The sequence below is a fragment of the Myxine glutinosa genome, chromosome 1 (genome assembly GCF_964187855.1).
Source record: "Myxine glutinosa chromosome 1, kmMyxGlut1.1, whole genome shotgun sequence".
Classification (NCBI taxonomy): domain Eukaryota; kingdom Metazoa; phylum Chordata; class Myxini; order Myxiniformes; family Myxinidae; genus Myxine; species Myxine glutinosa.
The window spans coordinates 142,389,128-142,411,543 of record NC_136261.1 but is presented as its reverse complement, the minus strand read 5'-3'; the positions used below and the strand labels follow the sequence as shown (position 1 = coordinate 142,411,543).

General features: G+C 46.4%; 1 protein-coding gene across 4 annotated transcripts in view; it reads left to right on the top strand.

Annotated features, from left to right (window-relative positions):
• The window catches only part of SSBP1 (single stranded DNA binding protein 1), a 69,721-nt gene extending 49,907 nt beyond the window's left edge, over positions 1–19,814 (top strand). For all 4 annotated transcript variants that reach the window (XM_068119090.2, XM_078777726.1, XM_068119099.2 and 1 more), the window contains 3 exons: positions 14,263–14,350; positions 14,835–14,923; positions 19,424–19,814. In XM_068119090.2, the coding sequence (XP_067975191.1) occupies positions 14,263–14,350; positions 14,835–14,923; positions 19,424–19,470 (224 nt within the window). In that variant the 3' untranslated portion in view covers positions 19,471–19,814. The remainder of the gene's footprint in view (positions 1–14,262; positions 14,351–14,834; positions 14,924–19,423) is intronic.
• Positions 19,815–22,416: the final 2,602 nt, after the last annotated feature.

Sequence of the window (22,416 nt, the reverse complement as noted above, 5' to 3'; positions counted from 1 at the left end):
ACTGTGTTTGGTCACTGACCGTGTTCATTTGTAAAGCTTCCTTTGTGAAGCATTTCTAATTAATTTTCATTTTGAGAATGAAGACATTTTATAACAGCAACGATGACCTTTTTCTGCTTTGTGGGAAGGTTGTTTGACTTCAGAATGGCTTCCTTTGGCCCGAATACTTACCGTATATCCGATCTGTCCCTTTTAGCATTTACTCAAGAAGACATCATTATGTCCTCACCAATTATAGTGCAAACCGAGACGATAGTGAGCTTAACTTTTTCTTCCCCACTGCTCACAATAAAAATACAGTTAGTGGACATAAAAATGCAAACACTTCCAAGGTAAATGAGGGAAACCAAACAACGGCTTCCACACAGGTGTGGCCCATGTGTTAATTAAGCAAATAACATCCCAGCATGCTTAGGGTCATGTATAAAAATGCTGCACAGGCCTGGTTGCCCATAATTATGGCTGCAAGAGGAGACCACCAATGTCCCCATCCACAGAGAGGAGACCCCCAATGTCCCCATCCTTATTTTGTGTTTTATGTGTCGGTTTGACTTTTTGTGTGATTAATGTTAGCTTTTTCACCAGTCTCGATCTTGTATACAAAAAAAAAAAAAAAATGCACATACAAGGTACAAAGTCAAGTTGTTGTTAAATTTGACAATTCCACCAAACAAACTTTGTCTTACAAAGTAACACTTTCATTTTTCAGTTTGTTGGTTTGTTTGTTCCTCTCCTGTTTCATCCCCTCTTTCCCTTTCCTCTTCTTGTTGTGTTTCATTCACCTTGAGTGCAGCTTCCTCCCCCCCAAGCGTCGTTCTCCCCCTCCCCTTGATCTCATTCTCACTTCTATTCTGGTGGAGGGGGAGAAGGACACATGATGGTGTTTCCCCCTTCTGCACTTTGTTCCATTCCATTCTGCTCTAATAATTTCATGAGCCTCGATTATGTACATAAAAAAACTCATGACTAAGGACGGTTTGGCACGAGTTCATCTCACAGGCCAAATATGTCCAAATCTGTCCACATTTTTGTGAGGTATCGTGCTATATATAGTTTTTGGCCCTATCTATCTTTCAGTGGTGAAGAATTACTTAAAAAATTATTGTATCGGGATCTTCCCCAAAATCTAATCACTTCGTCCTTGTGACACACCCAATTTAGATATCCTGGCCACAGGCAATCCAACAAACAGACTTATACTAAGGGGTGAAAACATCACCTCCATCCATCTTTGGTGGCGGAGGTAATTACATTTGACAACTTTTGTCGAACTGTGAGTAAGACAGTGTGTGTGTGTCGTTGGTTGTTATCTCCATTTGCAGGTTTCAGGAGGTGGAATAGAGACATCCCAGGACCCAAAGTATCCATCTCCGCTCCAGTAAGGGATCACGGTTCATGGACCAAGCTGATCAACTTTTTCAGAGTTTTGTTCCAAGGGCTCTTTTCAGGATGTGTGTGTGTGTGTGTGTGTGTGTGTGTGTGTGTGTGTGTGTGTGTGTGTGTGTGTGTGTGTGTGTGTGTGTGTGTGTGTGTGTGTGTGTGTGTGTGTGTGTGTGTGTGTGTGTTTGTATATGCCAATGTATATGTCTACTTCTGTCGATGTCTATTTATCTATGTGTATGTATATGTGTCATTCACCTTTTGACGAGACCCTTTCACAGACAACACTCTCCTAGTCTACCTACCAGTGTCATATGGCTTTCAGACATATGGGACATCAACTACAATCCTAAGTATCCTTATCTAAACTACCTTCCAGTACTGCCAATGTCCACGTACTCTGATATCCACAATTTTTATCAGTACCTACCTAATTCCACTTTAAACCCATACTGTGTCTGCTGTCACTACCTTTCCACGAAGATCATTCCATGTATTAACTCTCCTCTCTGAGGGAATGATCCCTGCCTTACTACCATCCTAACTCTCCTCTTCTTTACCATTAGGCTCTGGCCTTCTGCATTTATTTTGTCTCTATACTTCATAATATTGTTGCGGATCTCGGATTATGGCGCTCCCATAACCGAGGGGGGTTTAATCCCCTCGTCTAATAAGCTGGCCGTCCGAGTCCTAGAAGATATCGCGCTCCTTTGCGGGGTTGAGGTTGACCAGGGTGACTGGTCAACGGGTTCCCAGATACCTTTGCCAACCTCTCCGCAAAGCAGGGTGATACTTCTGCTCGAGCCACGGACAAGATGGAAGATTGCCGAGCGGTTTAGCAATCCGAAGCTCGAGCCGTCAGCAATAAAACTAACCCGATCCTGAGCGTTGGCCAAATCGTGCCACGTATATCAATGGAGAAATCACTAAAGCGACCGGATGAGAGGAAACCCAAAGAATAAGAAGGAAGAACACAGGTTTATTAATTATGTACAAAACCAAAACCAAGGAAGAAACGAAAGGTAAGACTTTACAGGAAGAGGAAGAAGCAGATACACAGGGCAATCCTTAAACACTCTTATTTTATCACACGCCCAGGACAGTACAAACACACTTACACGAATGGGGAATAGCAGGGATGAAAGGTCCAGGCGATGGGGTCCGGTCCAGGCTCCGGATCCGCCGCGAAGAATGGCAGGCAGCTTCGCGTGTCGTTGGCGCGCGACCGGACCTTATAATTATGCGAGGGACTGGGATGCCGCGTACATAATCTTCGTGCCAACTCTCTCTCGCCCAATGTTCGTCTCAGAGGGTACCCTCGCGCAGATCACTCAATGCAGTGACAATCAATTGAGCGCTCCCCGCGCAGTTCGTTCACAATGACCTCCCCTCACGCAGTCCGTTCACAATGACCTCCCCTCGCGCAGTCCATCAAAGGGCTTGGCACTCGCGCTTATATGATCGCGCGTTGAAATCAAGCCGCCTTCATAGGGCTACGCCCACTAACGAGCTCACCTCAGCCCTGGTTGGCTGGTGGGGGCTTACCGGCCACGCCCTGATGGTGAGTTGACGTGGCCACACCTCGTTCTTGCCGCTCCACCCCCTTCTTCTCCAAGCCTGACCTCGTGTTCAATGGCGTTTGGAGCCAGCGCTAAGGCAGCGATGACGGCTCAAAGCAGCGAACGCTGCTAACTCAGCCACGTGATAATTTGGAGAGAGAGAGTGCGGAATGAGCGAAATGGGGCCTATCTTATTTGATTAATGCAACGCAGATTCAACTATTGGGAACAGATCCTTAACTAGAACACATACTAATGAGATAACTAAAGAAGAAGCCTATGGTGTCCTACGTGTTGCAATATGACATAACTAAAGTGCGACCTTTGACCTTTTACACAAAAATGGGAATATTTAAAGGGGATTATTTATGAGGGATTGTTACAAATATCTACAAAGTGGAGGGTTCTAAAAACCACAACACTGCACCCTCATTACCTCCAGGGCCGTCACGGCCCGACAGAACTTTAACTTAGTGTGACACTCAGGTGTGGTAACCCTCTACTATTAACTTCACCCTGAGTGCGACATTTTAAAAACAACTATGTATGTCCCGCCTGCTGCGTTGCATTCTGTCTAACCGACTCACGCCCACAGGATAACCGAATCACGGAATTAATTCTCAAACTACACATTGACGGTGGGGAGCATTATTTACAAAGACACTACTTGGTATTTACACGCGAACCCAGGACCTGTCTTTTGGGAAACAAAAGAAGAACTTTTGAGAAGAGGAAAGGCAAGGCATACACTGCACTGCAACGATACCACCAGCACCAATAAGCACCAAAAGCACCAAAATGCACAAAAAGCACCATCCGGTGCACAGTCATCACAGTTCAAATAATAATCAGCAGATGACGTGCGACGTCTTCTCTGCTGGGCTGATGTTCTTGGCTGCTGGGCCGATGTTCCTGGACGACTTCTTGCTTGCTGCCTAGTTGGTACTGTTACGGGGTCAACCTCGAGGGGAGCCCCGGCAGAACGATGTATGGTCCTTGGGTGAAAATAATTCAATCAATCACGAGTCCACACCAAGGGTTACGAACAAACCCCAATATATTCCCAAATCCCGCACAGGAATCACAATGCGTTTACAGCACTTCCATACAATCCTTATCTATAGTATAGGTGGCGCCACCTTAACCCACAACAGTGTTGGCAACACTCACGGCCCTTGCCCCCAATGTCTCTGCACGCCTCCCAGGTGACGTCGAGTCGATCCAGCGATCGGGGAATCTAGGTCCGATTCCAATCCGGGGCTGGGAGTGAGGGTACTCGACAACCTCAGCGAGGATACCCGACTTCGCAGGTTCCGCAGTAATCCGGCGCTCTCCTGACGCGCGGACTTCGCTTCACAGAGGCACGGTTCCCTTGTCCTTCACGTTCGGCGGCTCGGTCTCGAGCTGCAGTCTCAACTCTCAACCGTCTCCTTCCAATCTCTTTCGCGCGCCAGGCCCAAGGTGCGACCCGTACACGCCCTCGTAGGCGTCGAGGCGAACAGCGCCGGGCGCTTGGTTCCTTCCAGGACCACACAGCATCTTGACACGTAACCGGCAATCAATCACCCCGCGCAGGTAACTCCTCTCGCCAGACGGGCTTTTCCAACTCCGTTCCAACGTAGGTAACGATCGCCTCCGCTCGCGTTGGAGCTCTCGAAGCTTAAGATGGCCGCCCTTTCTTCTCCTCCTCCTCTTCTTCACGATCCCCGTTTCCGGTCTCGTTTTTCCCAGAAGGGCTCCTGACCCTTTAATCACAACAACCTTTAATAGAATATACATTAATAAGAAATGACCTGAATTGTAACCCCCATAAACCCGGAATTCGTAACACTCCCCCCCTTCAAGAAAGAAAGTTTGAACCCAGCGAAAACTTTCTTTGCAGGCCAACTTTGATAAACAAACCAGAACTCACACCCCCAAATAATCAGTTCCCCCTGGGCACAATTATCACTTAAAAATAAAGCAACAATATTTCACAAAACCCCCCAGAGATTCCAAAGGTAATTCACTCTGGACCAAGCATCAACAACTTCTAGTTTCTCTTGAATGACGGTTAAGAGGTGGTGACCACAGCCCCAAAGTTAAACCTCTCGATAGCACTTTTTCGGGAGGCCCAGCTGAGTATTCACTACATGGACGCCTTAAGGAATGTGGAGTTCACGGTTAGTCCGTGCAGGAAAGTTCACTACCTGGACGCCTTTAAGAACGTGGCGTTCACGGTTAGTCCGTGCAGGAAAGTTCACTACCTGGACGCCTTTAAGAACGTGGCGTTCACGGTTAGTCCGTGTAGGAGCCCAGGCTCGGCGGCTCCACCGTATATAGTGCTTCAACTTCTCCGGACTCCTAACAGTTACGGTGGGACCCCTTGTCCCAGCCGTTACCTGACTGGCGGTCTCCTTCTCGGCCAGTGCTCTGACAATCATTCTTTCGGGAGGTGCCGTAACTCTGGGAGCCTCCATAGTAATATCGGCTGCTGCCAACACCAAAACTACCGCCAAGTTGTCCTCTTCTGTAGACCTCTCGACGCCTACGAAATGCCTTCCCTACTGTTATGGTCCGACCCTCCAAATCCTTACCATTCCAATTCTTCTCTGCCTCTCTGGCGTCTTTTGTGCTTGCAAACGTGACAAAGCCGAACCCTCTTGACCGTTGCGTTTCCCTGTCTTTTACCAACCGCACTTCCACCAGCGGCCCATATCTGTTGAAGACAGAGGTCAAAACTTCTTCCTCTGTTTTGAAGTTCAGCCCCCCTACAAATAACATGGTACTTTTGTCGCCATTCCTAGCTGGTGTGGTGATATTTTCCCTGCTGTGCTCTTTACCAACCCTCGGGTTACCATAAACTTGCCCCCTGGCCAAATCATTCCCGATAACCACAGATACTCCCTCTACAGGAAGCGTGGCTTGTAAACTGACGGTGACCGGTCCTGACACCAAATCGGATTCCAAATGGATGACATGAAGTGGGGCACTAACACAGCCACCGATCCCTTGTAACCGAACACTATCACCAGTTGCTGTACTCTTTGACAATGGCAAAATGCCTTCAAGCATTAAGGATTGATGGGCTCCTGTGTCCCTCAATACCCTAACAGGTCTTGGGTTAGTCAAGTCTCCCTCTAGTGAGACAAACCCCTCATAAATAAATGGTTGGTAACTCTTCTGTGGGCGATTTCTTACGTTTGCCATCGCATTCGGAGTTGTACTAGTCGGACTCCGCTCTGGGTTGTCCCTAGTCATCACAGTTCAAATAATAATCAGCAGATGACGTGCGACGTCTTCTCTGCTGGGCCGATGTTCTTGGCTGCTGGGCCGATGTTCCTGGACGACTTCTTGCTTGCTGCCTAGTTGGTACTAAAAAGAAGGCACAAAACGTGTCCATTTCTTTAATTATGGCCAGCAGGGGCCAACTAAGGTGGTCCACCTGCATGGCTTAGGTGCCACCTTTACCGTGGTCCGCAAGCAAGATCTCCCTGGCCACAATGGCCGGTCCCCAGCAGAGGTGCCAGGCCCCAAAATGTGGGGTCCATGAATGTGGTGCACAGCCACAACAATGTGCGGTCCATAAGTGGGGTACCGGTCCAGGCAGGCAGAAGCGAGGGTGCGGGCACACAACTGCGGACACCTGCGCACTCCCCCCGGGCCCAAAAGAAACAAATCCGTGAGTGGGGGAAGGAGGACAAGCAAGCAGCGGGGCAAGAGTACACAGCAAAACAAGGCAATGCAGAGTGAGGTGCACTGGAGAACGAGCGGAAAAAGCTCGTCCATAGCGTACGCTCCCCCCCTGTCACCTAATCTACCCTTGCCCGTACCCCGTATTTACACAATTTACAAATCCGTCGCTAACGTCCTGTCTTCCCCATATCTCCCCTAATATCAAATTCGTCCACAATCCCTCTAAACCCAAATTTGCCATCAATCAATTTATCATCAATCCCTCCTAAGGAGGAAGAGATGGAACATAAACACAATGTCACCCCCACGCCATGATGCGTCTTACATACCAGGCATTTGCACAAACCGGTGGTGTGGAGTCCTGTCACCTTGGTGAGTGGGCGCAGATGGTGCGAAGAGACTTTCAATCCTAACTATACTCTAAATGACATTAACACTCTTTACACTACCCAGGTACTTTCCCTGCCAATCCATTGGCCATCTTACACGATGTGGTTCTAAGAACCGAACTCCCATTGACCAAACTGTGGTGCTCACCAATTTGGGGTCTCACTCCCCCGATTCTACTCCCTGTGCCCTCGCACAATTTCAGGGCTGGGTCGTGTGGCGCTCCCAGCAGGTCCGCTCACCTGCACACCTCCGCCACTGCAGTTGTCTCCCGAGCTTACAAGCTCCTTACCCTAACCTACCTGGGGAAGGCCCTCTGGCGCTCTCACCCCCTACCGCCCTCTCTGGCGTCGGGCTACCCGGGTCCGTCCTCCGGATCCTCGGGCCCCATTGAACAACTACTGGCTCCCAGGGCCTACCTGCGGCCTCACCTGGCCGACAGACTAACAGTGGCAGAGTGGCCAATCAATCACACGTACTAACAGGCCACACGCCCAGCCAATTTACTCTACTAATGCACCCAACACAACACTCCTGTGAAACTACCCGCACCACAGATGCCAATATCCAACCACAATTTACCTACTCCCTCTACCTACTTTTAAACTACCATCCCCGGGTATTCGTGAAGGGGTCCATCCTTCCACATCCACTCTTTCGCACCAACCACTCCACTCCACGTATTCCACACTATTCACTCCACACCATCCATTCCGTACTCCATTCATTCCAGACTATTTATTCCATTCCATCTATTCCACATAACCATTCTTCATTCACCTGTACTTCACTTGCACACCTGGTGGCACTTGCACCCTCCTTTCCTCCAGGACCATTCACTCAATATCATGCCAATCATCATGCTCACCACAAAGAACTTCCATACCAATTCCTAGTTTCAGCACTCTCACTCCAAACACATAGCATTATCTGATCGAACTACTCCCTTCTGAAACTCGTGCTCCCCGTCTTCCCTTATACTAAGCACTCCCTCGTCGTTATTATCCAACTAATCTCTCTACGTCCCCCCTACAGGTATAATGTCGCTACTTAACTCTCATGTCTCCTAAAGTCATTTCTAAACCCGAACATTATCCAAGCCCTCCCTGGCTAGGTTTTGTACAGCCATACCCCATAAAACTACTGCTCCTTTGCCTCCTTGATACGATGTGAGGGATGGTAAATCTACCATCCCTCTGCACCATATACCATTTGGCATCAATTTCCCTATCACACTATCACTATCGCCATCCGTCCACTTCACTCAGAGCCTCTCGGTACGTCGTTACATCATTAAAACTTGGCTTCGCAAAGCCGAGCAATGAATACGGGTGGTTTGGTCTCCTGCAGGTTGGATCCGTCCGGCATTCGATTCAGGGGAGGAGGTTTACTCGGGCCAAGGCTCCAAGCACCATCCCGGCGCAAGGCCCTGCGCTGCCAAGCGCGATGGCCCAGCCTTGCCTGGGTGGAGCGCCGCCACCACAAGGGGGCGCCATTCCGACCCCTCCTACCTCCCCTCGAACGGGGCCGGTCGCTTTGCCTTGCAAAGCGCGGATTCGACCGTGCAGGGCGGGGCCCGGCCCGAATCGTGCACGGCGCCCCGAGCAGGAGCGACGCGACACCGATCCCCCCCGGCCCCCGCAACACACAAAGAGCACCGCGCACCGAGTGCTCGCGTCGGCTATCCGTCAGCCTAAACGCTGCCCCGTTCAACGTCGATGCCCTACTCGCATGCTCACACGCATACAATCCGACGCGAGCCCTTTTTACACTCACACATCCAGGTGTCTCAGCGCCTCTCATGCAACCCATACATTCTCTGCACTCCATCACCGCACTCTCTCTCCGTGCACACTCTTCTCTCGGCACACTCACACTCTCTGTTACACACCTTTCTTCCCCCGTTACATCCTCCGTAACACTCACCACGGGTGTGCACTCCTGCATATACCCTCACGCGCTCCGATGTGCCCTCCCGCACACGCGCCACAACCACCTCAGGTGTGCATTCTCGCACGCTCGCCACAACCAACTCACTCTCTGTATCACAATCACTCCTACTTCCACACTCTGTATCGCATTCATCACACATACACTCCGACGTGCGTTCGCTCTCACACTCGGTATTACACTCGCGCTCCGACGCCATTTGTACACGCGCGCCATTGCCATTAATAACGCGCACCACGGACCTTTTACGAGCGCCCGGGTTACGCCTGCATCCCAAGCGCACGAAAATTATTTTTGCACCAAACACAGCCCGACTCACCTGGGCGCTTCTTCCTCCTCGCTCCAACACCTGCAAATCTTTATAAGGATTAAGCACGGCACCATGATGCGAGCACGGACTTTGCACATTTTCCATCTCTGCCTTCTGCGAGTGCTTTTCTACGTCCGCTGTCTCTCCAATTTCTACGATTCCACTTCCAATTTGAATTAATTCTTTTTCCTTGTTAAGCCCGACGACCGCTGGCGCGCTTACAATTTTCTTTTCTACTTCGGCGGTCGCCGGCTTCCCCATACCCCGGGTCGCGATTTCTATCCCGGTCCACGTGACTTTGCCTTGCTCAGCCTCGCTTTCTTTGCGCTTCTCAAGCCGCGCTACCTCGGCGCATACCCGTGTGCCCTTCCCGCTCGACCTGCGGTTAACCTACCTCCAATTCTTTTGCCTCATACGTGGCTTTGTCCCTCGCCAACCCCTCATTAATTTCTTTGGCTTGGCCATTCACGTCCTCCAATTCGCCCCCTAATTTCCCTTCTAGCCCCCCAATTTGGCTTTCTAATCGCTCCCCCATTCTACCTTCCAAATTACTCAACCCGTCTCTCAATCCCCCAATTTGGTTTTCTAATCCCCCAAATTTGCTGTCTAACTTCCCAATTTGGCTTCCCACTTGCTCTTCAAGTTTATTACTCTGAGCATCCATTTTATTGTCCATCTGCTTAATATTCTTTGCCATCTCCATTTGTATGACCGCCTGTAGCTGCGCCATGAGGGCCTGCATGTCAAAGCCCGCTGGTACAGCGGGCTCGGCTACCGCGGCCACGTGCGAGGCGCCGCCATCTTGTGCACCTGCAACCCCCGCTACCGCACCTTCTTTGCTTTCCTCCTGCATTACTCCCACCTCTTCCCTGGGGTCCTGGGTCGACTCCAACTCCTCATTTACCTCCTCATTCTCCCCTACCGGCATCCGATCGCCTTGACTATCCATGGCACGACTCAATTTGGATGTTATACAAAATTTCAGCCGCTCGTAATTTTGACCAAATTTTTTCCGATGGATTAAAATTTGGTTCGGGCTTCAAATCCCACTCCTGACACCAATTGTTGCGGATCTCGGATTACGGCGCTCCCCTAACCGAGGGGGGTTTAATCCCCTCGTCTATTAAGCTGGCCGTCCGAGTCCTAGAAGATATCGCGCTCCTTTGCGGGGTTGAGGTTGACCAGGGTGACTGGTCAACGGGTTCCCAGATACCTTTGCCAACCTCTCCGCAAAGCAGGGCGATACTTCTGCTCGAGCCACGGACAAGATGGAAGATTGCCGAGCGGTTTAGCAATCCGAAGCTCGAGCCGTCAGCAATAAAACTAACCCGATCCTGAGCGTTGGCCAAATCGTGCCACGTATATCAATGGAGAAATCACTAAAGCGACCGGATGAGAGGAAACCCAAAGAATAAGAAGGAAGAACACAGGTTTATTAATTATGTACAAAACCAAAACCAAGGAAGAAACGAAAGGTAAGACTGTACAGGAAGAGGAAGAAGCAGATACACAGGGTAATCCTTAAACACTCTTATTTTATCACACGCCCAGGACAGTACAAACACACTTACACGAATGGGGAATAGCAGGGATGAAAGGTCCAGTCGATGGGGTCCGGTCCAGGCTCCGGATCCGCCGCGAAGAATGGCAGGCAGCTTCGCGTGTCGTTGGCGTGCGACCGGACCTTATAATTATGCGAAGGACTGGGATGCCGCGTACATAATCTTCCTGCCAACTCACTCTCGCCCAACGTTCATCTCAGAGGGTACCCTCGCGCAGATCACTCATTGCAGTGACAATCAATCGAGCGCTCCCCGCGCAGTTCGTTCACAATGACCTTCCATCGCGCAGTCCGTTCACAATGACCTCCCCTCGCGCAGTCCGCCAAAGGGCTTGGCGCTTGCGCTTATATGATCGCGCGTTGAAATCAAGCCGCCTTCATAGGGCTACGCCCACTAACGAGCTCACCTCAGCCCTGGTTGGCTGGTGGGGGCTTACCGACCATGCCCTGGTGGTGAGTTGATGTGGCCACACCTCATTCTTGCCGCTCCGCCCCCCTTTTTTTTTTCTTTTCTTTTTTTTGTATACTGAATCGAGGCTCGTGAAAGAGCTAACATTTATTTCACAAACAAATCAACCAGACAAACAAAATATACAAAAAGGGGGAGCGGAAGACAAGATGGGGAGTGAAGGGGAAGCACACAACCACAACATTTGAGAGCAGGGAGAAGTGTGGGAGGGAGAGGGCTTGGGGGCAGGAGGCGTGGGAAGGGGAGGGGGGGGGGGGGAGAGGTATAAAACACAAGGGGACCGAAATTAGCGGGGGTAGAAAAGATCAAGGTTTTGGATGGGGGAGGATAAGAGATGGTGGTGAACAGCTGTTTTAAAGACCTGGAGGGTGGAGTGGGATTGAAGAGAGTGAGGGAGTTTGTTCCAGAGGTGGGAGAAAGGAGGAATGAAGGAGTGAAGGTGAGCAGAAAGTCTTGATTTTGGCAGTTTAACCATAAGAGGGTTGCAGGCAGATCTTGTGTGACCTGTAGGAATATTTGGGGGACAGCCCAGAGAGGGCTGGGGGGGCAAGGCCAGAGAGGAGTCGGTAGAAGACGGAAAGACCACCAACCTGCCTGCGGTGAGTGAGTGAAAGGCCCTTGGAGTTAGCTTCATCTTGGGAGATTCCAATGATTCTGAACGCTTTGGTTTCAACAGCGTGAAGACGGGCTAGGTGTGAGGCAGGAGCACCAGACCAGAGGGGAGAGCAGTATTCCATAGAGCTGCGGATGAAAGCCTTGTATGTGGTGAGGAGCTCAGGTGTGCCAAGGAAGGACTTCGCATGACGGAGGATGCCCAGTCGGCGACTGGCTTTGGAGGCCAGATTTGAAATGTGGTTTTCCCAGGAAAGATCATGGCAAATAGTGAGACCCAAAAGCTTGAGTGACAGAACTTCTTGGAGAGGATTATTCAGAAAGTGGATGGGAGGGTTTTCCAGTCGGTCTTCTCCAAGCCTGACCTCGTGTTCAATGGCGTTTGGAGCCAGCGCTAAGGCAGCGTTGACTGCTCAATTCAGCGAACGCTGCTAACCCAGCCACGTGATAATTTGGAGAGAGAGAGTGCATAATGAGTGAAATGGGGCCTATCTTATTTGATTAGTGCAATGCAGATTCAACTGTTGGGAACAGATCCTTAACTAGAACACATACTAATGAGATAACTAAAGAAGAAGCCTATGGTGTCCTATGTGTTGCAATATGACCTAACTAGGGTGCGACCTTTGACCTTTTACACAAAAATGGGAATATTTACAGGGGATTATTTATAAGGGATTGTTACAAATATCTACAAAGTGGAGGGTTCTAAAAACCACAACAATATAAACCATCTCAATATCAGATTCCCTCATAATCACCTCTGTTCTAATGTATAAGCCCTGCCTCCTTCAGTGGCTCCTTATAGCTTTGTCCAGCTTGTCCGATATAATCAATCTCGATGTTCTATGCTGAACCCTCTCTATGGTCCTACCTCACATATGGTAACAAAAACGTGTATAATGTTCTCGATGATGCCTTACTAAATTACTGTACATAGTTTCTCTAGTCTAGTTTTCCCAGTTTCTCCAGTCAAAAACAGCTGGTAGCTATTGAAAATTTTTTGTTGGGCCTATATTTCTGCTTTATGTGTACCTTGGCATTCATGGTAATGTCAAAAGTGACAGCTGTACGACACACCCACTTTATTAGAATGTCAGGTTGACCTTTCACCTGTTTTTGTTCTTTTTCTCTGGCTTCAACAGAAGAATGCTAAGTCAGGAGTTACCTGAGGCATTTGTAATTGTTATCTCATGCCTTTCCCGATAGGAGGTTTTCATCGAGCTATAAATGCCAGTGAAATCCAGCATGTTTTTCTTGTTTTTTTCTTGTATACATGGTTGAGGCTCCTGGACGAGCTAGAGCAGAATGGAAGGGAGAAAGATGGAAAGGGAGAAGCACCAACAGCAGAGTACAAGTGAGAATGAGATCATGGGGAGGGGGAAAATAACACATGGGGGTGAACAAGCTGCACACAAGCTGAATGAAACACAGTAAGAAGAGGAAGGTGAAAACGGGGATGAAACAGAAAATAAACAAACCAACCAACAACTCACGAACGAAAAGAGGTGAGGGAGATGGGGAAATAACAATAACCTGGAAAAAGTGAGTGCTTGGACATGGGGTCATTTGGGGTAGAAGAGATCATGAGTATGGATGGGGAATAACCTGTGGTAGTGGTGAACAGCTGTCTTAAATCCCCGGAGGGAAGATTGGGACTGAATATACTGAGAAAGTTTGTTCCACAGTTGAGATAAAAGAGGAACAAATGAGTGGTTCTTCAACAATTTGTTTTATTACTTGAACCTTCTGTCTTATGCTTCTATAATTATTTATATTTGTGCCTGACGCAGAAACTGCTGGTACTTAAGGGTAGGGCAGCATGTCTTTGAGCTTTGCCTCAAACAAATACCCTCCTCCATATGACGTCCACCATCATTTTCCACACCCTTTTGATAGATGATGATGTCTGTTTGAAAGGGTAGTTTTGTCACATTTTGATGGCATGAATGGGTTTTTTTTCCTCAAGCAATCTTTTCAACAAACATTTGAGATTTACCCCGAGTTTCGGATTAAGTTGCGGGTTTTTTAAAAATATTCAAAGGTTGCTTTTTTTGTGCAAAATAAAAGAAAAAAAGTGCTTGTCGTATTCATATGCCTTGATGTTCGATATATTTTAGATTATGATTTTTGGTGACGTCAGAAAACTTTCCATTAATCTGGCTCCTTCATGCGTAAGTGTAACTTGCACTTATATATTTTTTTCCTTGTGGGTGTGGAATGTCACCAGGTAATTTTGTTCTTTGAGATATATAAAAATGTATAGGCCTAGGTGAAGAAGGTGCATGCTTGCAAAGAGGAAATTCCATCTTTGATGTTGTGTCGTGACCTTTTATTTATTTATTTTTGTTCTCAACAGGCGAAATAACACAAAAAACCTCTTGGCATCGGATCTCAGTATTTCGCCCTGGTCTTCGTAATCTTGCTTACGAGTATATCAAAAAAGGGTATGTAACAGGTCATTACGACTGTTTCCCAACAACAGCACTTTCTTGTGTTGGCTTATATAACCGTAACCTCTTTTCAAACGCTCTGCGTATGCAGGTGCATTTTGCTGGCACAGCGCTATACCTAATGCTGCAATAATCTAATGAAGTATAATCTTGCCATGCTGCAGCAAATGTTTCCTTTTTATCCATGTGTACAATTGAAATGTTTGGCACAAATAATTTTTCACTTTCTGAAATAACTTTTGTGTTTCCCATGTTTTGCACATGTAGAGGTTACCGTTTTGATATCTTTGCAGAAAAAAAGTCATTATCATCTGCTTTTTATGTTCTTGTTTTGCTTTTACTCATTATGTTTGCAAATGCATGTCGCCCATAATCATTTTAAATGAGAAGCTAATTTTAATTGCTTTAAAACCATGTCAGGGAATAATTTGTATTAATGATTTCCTTGGGAACATGGTGCGTTTGATTCCCTTTGTAGATCCCGGGTGTATGTTGAAGGCAGGTTGGACTACGCAGAATACGTGGACAAATATAGCACCAAGAGGCAAGCCACAAACATTCTTGCAGGTATTGTTGATTATCAATTCTGTTTTCTGTTCAGTTTTTTGGTCATTTGTCCAAAACTGACAGTGGCATATATGGTAATGGACATTATGCAGGCAATTGCCCACCCGCAATTGAGAACATGTATAAATCCACAGTTATGCAGTGGTTTTGGGATATATTTACCTCTGGCATCAAAGGTGCATGGAGGTTATGTTTCACCCCTGTCTGTTTGTCTGTGAACAAGATATCTCAAAAAGTTGTCGATGCATTTGGTCGAAATTTGGCAGAGAGGTAGTATGTAACAAGGACGAAATTATTATATTTTGGTGAAGATCCAGATTCAGATCCACCTTGCATAATATTTTAAGTGATTCTTCACCATTGAGTGATAGGGCCAAAACCGATATATAGCTGGATATCTTAAAAAGTTATGAACAGATTTGGACGAAACCTGGTGGACCGGTTAGGTGTGTTACAATGACGAATCAATTCGATTTTGATGAAGATCTGAATATGGATTCGGATATGATAATTTTTTTATTTTTACGTGATTCTTCACCTTTGAGAGATCAGGCAAAAAGCGACATATAGCATGATATTTTTGAAAGGTTGTGTACGAGTTATGACTAAACTAGGTGGACGAGTTGGTTAAGTGACAAGAACAAGCCGATTATATGTTGGTTCAGGTTCGAATCCAGATCCGGCCTATCATTGCGATTCAAAATATAAACTGTTCAGCCTGACAAAGGTATGCTCTACCGAGTTCCGTTCTCGTTGTAATTGCAAATTGATGTGTACTATTCGATATTAAATGGATAGAGTTTTCTCTTTTATGGCTTAAGCCTTAAACCAAATCCAGCATAATAATTATTCCAGTTGATCTCCTCGTGCTCATTTCCACTGTCAGTTTTTCGAGTGAGCGATTATAAAGCGAGCATGATTTAACATAGTGCAGCTTTGGAGATCAATATACGTGGGTGACACAATTGGGCGCAGCATTAGTTTGGGCTGTTAAAACTTCATGCCTTTAAAATATCCCTTTGCAATGCAAACTTAGTCTTACTATTTCAACGTTTCTTGATTATTTCTGGTTAATGTGAGAGACCATGGGCCACGTGCCAGGACCTCGTTTACGCAATGGTCTGGCCAGGCTGTTTTCACTCGCATCATCCTCAACAGCTTGCCCTCGAATATCTTGACTCTGCAGCTGCATGCACTCATTTACTTGTCCACAAAACGGCTCCACTCGAGTGTCCATGCCTCAAACAAAGATGTCACTCATGAAGGCCTAAAACACCTGTGCCCCACACTGCATGGGCCTGCACAACTCAGGTGTTTTCTGTTCCAGCCCAGAGCAAACCAAATCCTTTGTTCTCTGTGGCTTAATTCCTCTCTGACCAAAGACAGCCCACCATGTATATTCCTCTACAACAAAACCAAACAGCGTGACCTTTACTAGTTTTTGAAGTCTTGCCAGGCATTATTACCAATCGTACACTATCTTGGTCTTCAATGTGACCCAGTTGCAGTTCATGATGAATGTAATTGTGTTTTGTCATATCCCCATTCTATTTCACAAAAACGCGACTGAATTCCAATTCATGACAACAAATGCTCCTAAGTAACACGAAATAAACATAGGGGCAACAACCCTGGCGCTCACCTGGTGGAATAAACAGTATACTGCACCGACTAAAGGTATTTAAAACCAATTTCAATGGTTGCTCGAAAACAGGGCAGCATGTAGAATCATGCTAACATAATCATAAGACTTTAAACAAACAAAGAAAAACATTCCTATTTTGGGGGGCAACCGTTGAAACCCCGTTGAAAAGAAAAACACATGGACACTGCTAGGACTTCTAGGAAAGAAGTCGGTATTTCAAAAAAGTGGATCTGGGGTGAAATTAACGGGGGTAGAAAAGATCAAGGTTTTGGATGGGGGAAGATAAGAGATGGTGGTGAACAGCTGTTTTAAAGACCTGGAGGGAGGAGTGGGATTGAAGAGAGGGAGGGAGTTTGTTCCAGAGGCGGGAGAAAAGAGGAATGGAAGAGTGAAGGTGAGCAGAGTCTTGATTTTGGCAATTTCACCAGAAGAGAGTTTCTGGCAGATCTTGTGCGACCTGAAGGAATATTTGGGGGACAGAGCACAGATAGAGCTGGGGGAGCTAGGCCGGATAGGAGTCAGTAGAAGACAGTCCACCAGCTTGCCTGCAGTGAGGGAGTGAAAGGCCCTCAGAGGCCTTGTGGAACTCAGAGTGAAAGGCCTTGGGGAACTCCAGCTTCATCGTGGGAGATTGCAATGATTCTGAAAGCTTTGGTTTCAACAGCGTGAAGCAGAGCTAGGTGTGAGGCAGGAGCACCAGCCCAGAGCGAAAAACAGTATTCAATTGAGCTGCGGATGAAAGCCTTGTATGTGATGAGGAGCTCCGGTGTGCTAAGGAAGGACTTCACACGATGGATGATGCCCATTCGGCGACTGGCTTTGGAAACCAGCTTGGAAATGTGGTTTTCCCAGGAAAGATCATGGCAGATAGTAAGACCCAAAAGCTTGAGTGACAGAACTTCTTCGAGCGGATTGTTGAGAAAGTAGATGGGAGGGTTTGCCCAGTCGCTCTTTTTGCAGAGACATCGTAAGAGTGTGAGATTTGTCAGGATTGAAAGACATGTTCCACTTGTTTGACCAGTCTGTGATTTTGTCCAGGTCTGCAGAGAGTGAGGAGGCTGCTGACTGCCGATCTGAGGGATGAGGAATGGAGCGGCAGAGAGTGGAGTCATCAGCAAAAAGATAGAGAGGATTTTCCAGAGAGTCTGAGAGATCATTGATGAAGACCAGAAAAAGCACAGAGCCCAGAACACTGCCTTGGGGAACTCCAGCCAGAACAAAAAGGGGAGAGAGAGAAATCTATTCAGGGCCACACGTTGACTACGACCAGAGAGGAAGTCCGCCAGCCATGCGTGGAGATTTCCATGGATACCATAGGAGGAGAGTTTGGTAAGCAGAGCTGGGTGCCAGACCGTATCGAAGGCACGTGATATGTCAAGGGAGTCAGCTCTGATTTCCTGTTTGGCATTGAGGACGACCATCCATGGTTGAGACAGCAGAAGCAGCATGTCCAGAGTAGAATGACCTGGTCTGAAACCAAATTGATGATCAGAGATCCAGCCATTGGAGAAGAGGAAGGATTTGATATCCGAAGCAATGATGGATTCCATGAGTTTGCTGATAATTGGGAGCAGGCTGATTGGTCTGTAGTTGCAAGGATCTGTTTTTGCACCTTTTTGTGTAAAGTGGTAATGTTTGCTGATTTCCAAGATGATGGCAGATGACTTTGAGCAAATGAGAGGGTGAAGAGAACAGAGAGAGGCTGTGAAAGAGCGGCAGAGCAGCAAAGCAGATTGGAGCACTAATTATAATATATTTATATTCACAGTATATATATATATATATTATTTTGACTTTGCATTCTTGAACTGCTGGAGGTCCTTCTGGATTTGCAGTCATGACATCGTCATGATGACATAATCATGGCGTTTGTTCAAGTATGGAGCACTTCAATCATTAATTTGGTTATCCCTCGAAAGTGCATGCTTTTGTCTGTGCATTTATCGATATCGATGTGAATAATAAAAAGGTTTTGTTCAAATCTTTGTTCAAAGTTTTTTTAGATTCCTCACTGCTTGGATCCTTCACAATCAATATGGTGCAATATTCAACTTTGTGCAACCAATGGTTGAGGAGGACATATAAACCTGACACATAGACATTGGATTTTATTGTATAGATTCCTTGGTGGGAACTTGTATAATTTATACCAGCAACGGTATCCGCCCTATGGGCGGGGCTTCAATTGGGAGGCCCAAAGGAAAAGGTAAAATATCAGAAATTGAAGGCTTTTATTTTATTTTAAACGATTCATATAAACATCCGTTGAATCGTATCACACGCAAATCATCAAAATCTAAACAGCACATGGTGCACATTTTGAAAAAAGATTGAATTCTGCAAAACAGAAGCGGCCGCTACACGTCTTTCTCAGTCGCACGTTTATGTGTGAAAAGTGCGCGCCTAATCTGTAATACGGAAGCGGCCGCCACACCTGTTTCTCAGTCGCTTTGCACACGCTGCCATGTTACTTCGGAGCCGCACGTTTATAGAGGAAGAGTTCGTCAGGAGTCGATCTACTTTCTCGTGGTACGTAAAATAAACAGTATTTGTAGAATTTCAACAAAAGCCACATCACTGTTCATATCGGTAAATATTATTCCATCGTGTTTGGAAAAATTGGAAAAATCGGAAAAACAATATAGCCTATTTTACTCCAGGGGGTCCCAGAATTCCCCACCCAAAATATCGTTGCGATCGGTTCAGCCGTTTTTGCGGTACCTTCGAACGGACAGATGGACATTTGGTGAATTATAGTGAGATGCCAGCCCAATATTCATTAAATATTATTTTTACTCCAATGTTGTTTTTTGCTTCAAGCTTTTCCTGAGCAGTCTTTTTGTGCTATGTTTCAGATCACATCATCTTCTTGACTGATCCTCACAAAGATGAAGAAGAGTGAAGAATCATCATATAAGCATTCAATATTTTCTGTTTATTTAAATCATTTGTTTAGGAGTAATGTGCTATTTTTAATTTTCTTATAGATTAGTTTCTGCGAGATTTTGTTTTCTCCCTTTTCATCTCCATTGTGATTTGCTGTGCTTGGGCAATTTACATGCATGGTACATTGTTCCTGTCCAGGAGATATATTCATTCGCCAGTGCACGAGATTAAAAAATCGTGTTTGGTAACTTAAAGTTAGCGCAATGCATGGTGGATTGAAAACAAAAGACCACTGGTCGTAATGCAGCAGAACAAGAATTTCCTTTGGAATTTGTATTAAACTGTCATTTGTATTCTAAAGTTTGTTCTCATAAGTTTGAAATGGCTTCATATTGTTCATCCTGCTATATTTTTCTTGGGGATAGCAGCCTTGATACATGGAGGTTATAGGCGATTGCAAGAATGGAGGATGTGTCCGGTGGGTATGCACATAGAGAGGAAGAAAGAAGAAAATGGCGGAATAGCAGATTTGTATCCTGAAACTGCAACTAAGCCAAAAGTTGCATTTTAAACTTAAATATGTATGTAATGGTGATCCGGGTGGACTCCGTAAAATCACCCACCCGGACAGTCACTAACTTAGCGACAGTCCTTGGGATTGCAATATATGTTATATTATGATAAAAATTATTATAATCTGCTGGGAATGCCAAATATGTATATATTTCTTCTTTGCCGACACATAGTAACCCTAACAAGCCTATTGCCTATGATAAGGCCATCAGTTTTAAAAGATGGGCCGAGCGATAACCCTTGACAAACCACTACATCTGTACCCTCGCAATGAGGTTTTGGTGCCAATTTAAGGACAACAATCTCTGTAGCACTTCACAAATCTAGGCTTCATGGGAGAGTGGCCAGATGGAAACTACGGAGAAAAAGGCACATTACAGTACGCCTGGTGTTTGCAAAAAGGCACGTGAAAGACTCCGAGAGCATGAGGCAAAAGATGATATGGTCTGATGAGACGAAAATTGAACTCTTTTGCCTGAATGCAAAGTACTACATCTGGTGGAAACCGAGCACAACTCATCACCCATATAATATAACACCATCCATATCAAGAAGCATGGTGGTGGCAGCATCATGCTATGGGGATGGTTTTCAGTGGCAGGGAGTGGGAGACATGCAAGGATAGAGGGAACAATGAATGGAGCCAAATATAGGCAAATCCTTAAGGAGAACCTGCTTCAGAGTGCAAAAGATAGACTACAGCGAAGATTTACGTTTGGACAGGCCAATGTCCCCAAGGATACAGCCAAAGCAACACTGGAATGACTTCAGAACAAGAATGTGAAGCCCAGCCAAAGTGTCCCAGCCAAAGCCCACACTTGAATCCCATTGAGAATCTGTGGGAAGACTTGGAGAAATTGCTGTTCGCTGACGTTTCCCATCCAACTTGACAGAGCTTGAGCAAATCTGTCAGGAAGAATGCGAGAAAGTCCCCAAATCCAGATGTGCAAAGCTGATACAGACATACCCAAGAAGACTTGAAGCTGCAATCGCTGCCAGAAGCGTTTCTACGAAGTATTGACACGGGGTTGAATATTTATGTAAATTAGATATTTATGTACATTTCATTTTTAAGAGTTTTGTAAAAATTTCTAAAATAAAAATCCACTTTGATATTCTGGGGTATATGTGGAGATCAGTGACAAAAAATTTCAATTTAATCCATTTTAAATTCAGGGGTGTGAATACTTTCTGAAGGCACTGCATCCGTATGATTTATTCTGACAATCTGACCTCCACTGCTTTTTGGATTTAATCATGTATGTATTTCAGAAATCCTCAGTTGTTTCACATATTAATTACATTCGCAAAAATGGCACAAATACACTCAAAAGGCGAATTGGAAAAAAAAACAAAGGCAGATATGGACACAACTTAAACACAGAAACAGCACGACATGACGACTTCTTTTGAATAAGTATTAAATCCAGATTTGGCAAACACTGTCTACATTTCCTGATGCTGTACCCCACCACACGACAGCCCGTCCCACCCTGACTCATAATATGATTGGAAGCTAGGGTGCTGATGTATTCATTTTGAATTTAATGATGGTGTTTTTTTATTGAATTATATATATTGTTGCGGATCCCGGGTTCGTCGACGTACTAAGGGGGGGTTTATGCCCCGTTCCCCCTCAAACTTCGGGTCCACTGAGGCCGCTGACCACGACCAAGCTCTTGATTGATGGATTGCTAAGCAATTCCGATCGCCAACCTCCCAGCCACGCGCCGAAGAGTTTGTTGGTCAATCAATCCCAAATACCTTCAAGACACGCGACCGAAGAAACCGGGGATCGAACCCTCGTTTTCACACACCTTATTGCCTGCCGAGCAGATTTGCACGGTGTGGCAAGCGGCGTTACCTCACGTGATTTACGGAACTGATTCAAGCCAAATTCGGTCTCGGATGATGCTAGGCCAATGGAGAAAAGACGTATCCGAACAGGTTTGAAGTAACACAAAATGTACAGCCTTTTATTTTGAAGGCACAGAGAAAAAGACGAAGATGCACCTTATCAATTCTTATGTAATAATAAACCCCACTGGCGCCTTCACACTCACACAGGGAATAACACGCTGGTTATTATCATACCGATGTACGTGCTGGGATTGACTCCGAAGGTGGCCACGTGGCCTGGTGTGCGCAGCTCGATCCTCAATCCGGACGTGCAGCCTGGACGAGGTCAGATCTGAAGGATGAACCGCCGCCTTGAAGTCAGCACGGATGAACGTCAGCACAGGTTGGACAAGCAAGAGGCGTCGGCGAAGCACAAATGCAAGCGGAGTGTCGAAGCAAAAATGCAAGAGTCCAGAGTCCAGAGTCCAGAGTCCAGAGTCCACAGCCAGAGTCCAGAGCAAGAGGAAGAGGAAGACGCCAGAGATCGGCG